This window comes from Anguilla anguilla, chromosome 7, assembly GCF_013347855.1.
Source record: "Anguilla anguilla isolate fAngAng1 chromosome 7, fAngAng1.pri, whole genome shotgun sequence".
NCBI lineage: Eukaryota > Metazoa > Chordata > Actinopteri > Anguilliformes > Anguillidae > Anguilla > Anguilla anguilla.
This window is the reverse complement of record NC_049207.1, coordinates 15,503,969-15,509,968: the sequence shown is the minus strand read 5'-3', so window position 1 is coordinate 15,509,968 and position 6,000 is coordinate 15,503,969. Positions and strand designations below refer to the sequence as shown.

General features: G+C 39.5%; 1 protein-coding gene and 1 long non-coding RNA gene across 3 annotated transcripts in view; one reads left to right on the top strand and one right to left on the bottom strand.

Moving 5' to 3' along the window:
• Positions 1 to 240: 240 nt before the first annotated feature.
• Positions 241 to 6,000, bottom strand: part of sema3ab (sema domain, immunoglobulin domain (Ig), short basic domain, secreted, (semaphorin) 3Ab) — a 115,767-nt gene continuing 110,007 nt past the window's right edge. Inside the window, exons 18-19 of one of the 2 annotated variants that reach the window (XM_035425496.1) lie at positions 4,880 to 5,025; positions 241 to 3,490 (exon numbers count right to left, since the gene is read on the bottom strand). In XM_035425496.1, coding sequence (XP_035281387.1) covers positions 3,032 to 3,490; positions 4,880 to 5,025 — 605 coding nt within the window. In that variant the 3' untranslated portion in view covers positions 241 to 3,031. The remainder of the gene's footprint in view (positions 3,491 to 4,879; positions 5,026 to 6,000) is intronic. The other variant, XM_035425495.1, reaches the window with a different exon arrangement.
• Positions 4,953 to 5,675, top strand: LOC118231570. The gene is made up of 2 exons (XR_004766100.1): positions 4,953 to 5,040; positions 5,521 to 5,675. It is a non-coding gene; the product is annotated as an uncharacterized LOC118231570 (long non-coding RNA).

Sequence of the window (6,000 nt, the reverse complement as noted above, 5' to 3'; positions counted from 1 at the left end):
CAGACCAAGGGGTGTCCACATACTTTTGGTCATACAGTGTATGTTATGAAATGTTATGCCTATTGCATAAATCAGTTTTATTTATATGAGTTATTCAGTAGGAATGATTTTGTCTTTGTTCAAAGACTAATCATTCTCAGTTTATTGGTAGGTTCCATTTCCTTGTCACTATTTACTCTAATGACAGCAGTAAACAAACAAAGCAAAGTGAAAGACACAAAAACACTCCAAACATGAATGCAACAGTCAAGTCACCGAGGACAGTGAGAATTTAATGTTTTAGAAGAAATGTTTATTTTAACAACCGAATACACATGCCAAAAGAATCATTTACAGCAGCAGTTTCTCTTTCGTTTCCCTCTGCTTCCAGAGTCCATTTCCCCAGTGGAGTGAGTGGAGCGAGCATGTGACCACTCCGTTGTCAGGAAAACGCAGCCGCGCTGTCCAACAGATACTGTAGTGTTGCATTGAAAGGTTTGCTAATTGTCTTTTCTTCAAATGTGTGGAACATATGACGACTTCAGGTGAAATGTGAAACACAACACATTCGGGAGAGTACCTATAGATGCCAGTACTTTACACTGTACCTTTGATTTATCTAAGGAAAAAATATATACACCTTTGAGAGAGGTTAATGTGTACTGAATTAAGAAGGGCAGGTCTATTACACACAACATTAATAGATACTAAATAATATAGAAAAACTGATGCACTAAAATAGCATTCACATGCAATTTGTACACAGTATCTCATTTCTTGGACCATGACAAGATTCTCTTTTTTTACATTAAAATTCACAGCTACTTTCTTTAGGGTATATATTATCTTGCAAACAATAGCAAATATTCACTTTTAGCATACTGGAAATGAACCCTGTAAAAGGAATTCATGAAGGAGATGCAAAAACATTGGCTATGACCTCTGTACTTTTTCTTCTCATCTAATTATGGTACTAAAAAATCTTAAAGCTCCTCTGATGCATTTATGAGGCATGGCAATTGGATGAAAATACTGGTAGAAACCAAATAAACCAAAGAGGTCAAATTCAGGGTCAAGTGACCTCAGATGAGTGTGTTTGTTCTCCATATACTGTTACCTAAATAATGTAAGCCCCATGCCATTATAGGCCATTGATTTTCATTCAATATTCCAATTTTTTTTTTTTTTTTCAGAAAACACACGATATGCAATGTGACATACGTGAGCTGTCATCTGAGACATTTTGAGGTAGCTGTGACGTTATGTTAATCTTGTTGCTTTCACAGCTTTATATCCAGCTTGTCCGTTCTACACACTCAGGTCGGTAATGGGAGGGTGAAGGTTTTGCCAACATCGAGCACTTCCTGCTGATAGGCTGGCATCCACATCTAGGGCCGGATTTTTAAAAGATGATTTGAATGCTAACTGCTCTCAAGTGTAGCAAAGCACTGAATGATAATGACAAGCCAATCGTTTTCTGTGTAACCATTTTCAGTAATGATAAAGAACACACCTGCATTATGGCAAATGCTTTGAGACCCACGTATAATATTGTAATGTTAACTCCCTTTTAAATTCTTAATGAGGGGTAGGGATGGGGATAAAACCTTATGTTGCAACTGCAAACCCCGAGTGGATTCAACACTGGTTTTTAAAATCTGTGTTGTAAAAGGCTGAAGCATTCTGGTACCAAATACACTTGCAGGTCCTGCTAATGTTGTGACTGTGAAAAAGGTAGACGCAGCCTACATGTCCTTTTGATTTAATGTTGAATTTGTCGGCCATCATTAACAGCCATATATTACATGTCGATACTGCAGATTTTACTGTTCATACCAAAAAGTCGAAAAATATGATTGCATGTAAAGCAAATATGGCCTTTCCACAACACAATGATGAATAAATTATAGAATGTTGTTGGGTTTAATATATGTACATACAAAAAATGACAGTTTACTTTTCAAAGACAAATTATTAATATACATATGGAATAGCGCATAGGTATTCACGGGAATATACTGCAGATTTAGTCTCCAAAAGATACAACCTGTCCAAATAACTTAAGTAAAATAATGCAATATGAAAGTTTAAGTGTTTTTACCCCATGGGGATGCAGTAGTTTGTGTGGGAAAGCAAGGAAACACACAATACAATACAAATTAAACTAGGTTAGAGACCTTTTAGATAGAACTCTGGTGTAAAAAATAAATCATTCCTTTAGAAACATGTTTAAATAGGTATCGGATTTGTTACAGCTTATTCAGATTATAAACGCAGAGACACTCTCAACCTATTGCTTTTGGAAGAGGATAACTGGACACATAAAACAGATGTATCAGCTTTGATAATTGATTAATGAGGCTTTTATAAACTGTTGTCTTATTATAAATAATAAAGATAATGGTAAGGAAAAATAGTGACCAGCATGTGCCATTTGTAAAGTCTTCATCCACATCTTAAAGACCCATTCAGAAATCCTCTATTTACATGGTTTGGAATCAGGACACCACAACAAAGCCTAGTAGGAGATTAATCTGAGATTAATAATGTCATCATTAAATGTTAAACTGAGTTTGAGATTGCTTGGGAAACTTCCACTGTGATTTTGTCCTCAAAATCACTTTCTTTATGTATCCTAAGGAACACTTCAGTATGTAGCTATAGTACGTGGTACCATCTTTTCCAAAGATGGTAATTTGAAGGTGTACCCCCACCTCAAAACCAGGGCAATCAAAACAACCAAACCATGAACAAAACTAAACTAAAACCCGGAATCGATGTCGAACATAGTTCTTGCCGTAGGCTATTTACAGGAATTTGCGTCCAAGTGTCGGCTTCTGTCATTCCTTGGTGGACATCGGTCAACAGGGTTTGAGTACGAACACATTATGGTGAAACCAGTCCTCTGCGTCATACCATTGTAAACATCTTCACCAATGCAATGGCTTGGATCAGGGGCATATTGCATTCGTTTCCAGTTTGAGTTTTATTTTATTTTATTTTTTAAGTCTGTTCAGAAGAAGTCTTTAGAAGATGGCGGTGCGGGGAGGCGTCAGACACTCCGTGGCGGCCTCTCCAGCTCGTGGGTCCTCCTGTTCCTGCCCTTCTTGTTCTCTTGTAGGTGTTTCCACTTGTTGGTGTGAGCCTGGGCGTTCTGCGCTTTCTGCCGCCGCTGCTTGCGCTCCCTCTTCCACACCTGCTCGCAGAACTCGTCCATGCTGTTCAGGTTGGGGTGGTTGATGAGGGACATGAAGTCCCTGTACCACATCTTGTGGCTGGCCGGGTGGCCGGGCAGTGCCTCCCTCGCCCGGGCACCATCGCCGACCTCCTCGCCCTTGTGCAGCAGGTCCTCCAGGTGATCGGTGTCGATGACCTCCAGCGTGACCTTGAGCAGCGTCTGGATGAAGCCGTGCTCCACCGCGTGGCAGTAGTAGATGCCGGAGTCCTTCCTGAGGAGGCTGCGGACCAGCAGGCCCTGCTCTGTCCTTATGAACCTGTCGTCTGATTTCACCTGCAGTGCCAGCAAATGCGTAAGATTAATATTCATCCTGTCTGTGTTAACCAATTGTTGCCGGTTAAGCAAAACGATCAAGAAGAGTAGCATGAATGAGAATAAATGTACTGACACACACACACACACACACACAAACAGTCTCTTTAACGCTAAGCCAGTACCCTCTCTCTGTCCCATGCCTCAGAGCCAAAAACAGAGAGTACAGAGCCCAAACAAAAATGTGTCACTGTCCCAATACCTTTACATTTAACCGTATGTAAATAAATACAATAAAATATAAATAAAGATAATGATTGTTTTTTCTTCTTCTCTTTTTCTGCCACTAAAAAAAGTCCAAAAAACCTGCAGACCTTTATCTAGCCTTACACATGCAGGGTGTTCCCTTAAACAAACCAGGACTCCTGTGTGTTTTCAGCTGTGCAGGGGCTTTTTCCACAGTGTCCGTGAAGAAAACCCCTGCTGCAGTGTTAAACGAGAATGCTGTGCAACACTGGAATGATAGGAAAGTAAAAGAAAAAACATGGGACAGATTCCAAAAGGCAGCAGCTGATATATATATATATCTGATCCCATGGTGAAGGGTTGCATAATAAGTGTAAAAGTTTGTAATTTTCTTTTTTTTGGCCTCCAGACAGCTTAAGGTCACCCAGTTTGACAGATGGTCATGGAGGGACAGACCTACACCTGCCTGGTGCCTGGATTTGATTCTTTCCACAGTCAGGTGATAGGGTTCCCTAACAGGCTAAGAATGTTAAAAGGGAGACAAGAAAAATAGAATCCTCAGCTCAAGTGAAACAGGAGAGCTCTATCCGAGGAGTGGTGTCACTTATAAAAGCAATATGCAGCTTAGACGCATTAGCAGAGGAGTACATCAGCTCCATATTTTTACAGGGAATCAGCTGCCATTTCCCTATTTTTGATCTTATCATGCCCTGGTTCAACAGTATGAACCAGAATATTAAGGTCAGCATACTATGACACGCACAATAATTCTCTTGTCTTACTGCCATATGCTTTTCATTAGTTTGAATCTGATATCGAATACCTACAGTGGCCAACATATTACTGTATTTAGCATGACTGAGAGCTGCTAACTCAATTCCTATTATTACACGGCATTTTATAATTTGTGTGAAGATCTCTCTTAAACATCACCGAAGCTCCTTTCATCACACAGAATTCACAAATTCATCTGATACTTATCTGATAACTGTAATTCCTATGCATTGCTTCCTCATTATGCAGGCACAATTATGTTATCATTAAATATATCTGAAAAATCTGGATGTGTGGGCAGGATTGAGCTCATTTCAATTCACTTTAAAATGACAAAAAGAAAATTTTCTTGCAAGTGAACATCTCTGACACGCGCTCAGGGATGTTCACCTCATGTTTGCGCTCTTCGTTCTGTTTCTGGAACTGCCAATAGATGAGCGCGCGCTGAGACTTGGGGCTGCACTCCAGAAACGTGCTGCTGTTCTCTACGCCATAGATGATCTTGTTCACCACGGTGCCTTGTCCATTCAGCTCATCTGTCAAAAGAAGGAGTAAGCAGCACATTAGAAATGCCACTTGCAACATTGGTTATGGTAGTTGCATTGCAAAGCAGCGTGATTTTACATTCTGCACATTGAAGTTAACATGCCATCTATCACAACACACAGAGATGCATATCATGTCTAATGGGATTTTCTACAAATAACTGACAATATCTACGTATAATGATAATTTAAGTCATGTAGGACACGATAGCAGTTTGGTGTTCTCTTTTAACAGTGAACAAAGCAAAGAAAATTACAAATGTGTAATGTTGTGGAATCTTATTCTCATATAGAGTATGCAGATTAATAGGGTATATATTGTGACATGCATTTGCACTTAAAAAATGTCCTGCAAACGAATTAGACATTAATACATTCACTGGTTAAAAAATTTCTGCCGACTACAGGGTTTACATTACAGTGTCCATTTGTCTTCATTCTTGTTGTGCTGCAATGCGCTAAGTAAATTTCTCTATTTCTTCTCAGAGCTGTAAGACTGGTCCTCAGGCAGAAAATAACCCGCCAGTTCTGAAAGCCATATTAAATGAGAAATCGATGCTCGGCCTACGCAGGATGGACGGGTAGCTGCGGTCTCTCTCCAGTGCCGAACATGAAAAAGGCTGACATTTGCAAAGATGACTGCAAGAGCGAAGCAGTAAAACACCTAATTAGCTACAAGATAGAAACAAGACAAAACTGCCCCAATTTAGAAGACTAACAAGGGTATTAAATTAAATGGGAAAATTCCATCCAGCACAGAGTGGACCGGAAGTATCTCTGAGGGGCCCTAAAGACTTTAATTAAAACCTTTGGAAATTAACACTTTCCACATTAAACACACACATTTATTTTCCCAGCATCTCCTCTTTTCTTTGATATATTCTCCTGTTTCACTGCAAAAGAGTGTAAATAGATTGCATGAAGCTATATTTATTAGCTGTTATTAGCTTGGTTGAAGAATATGCT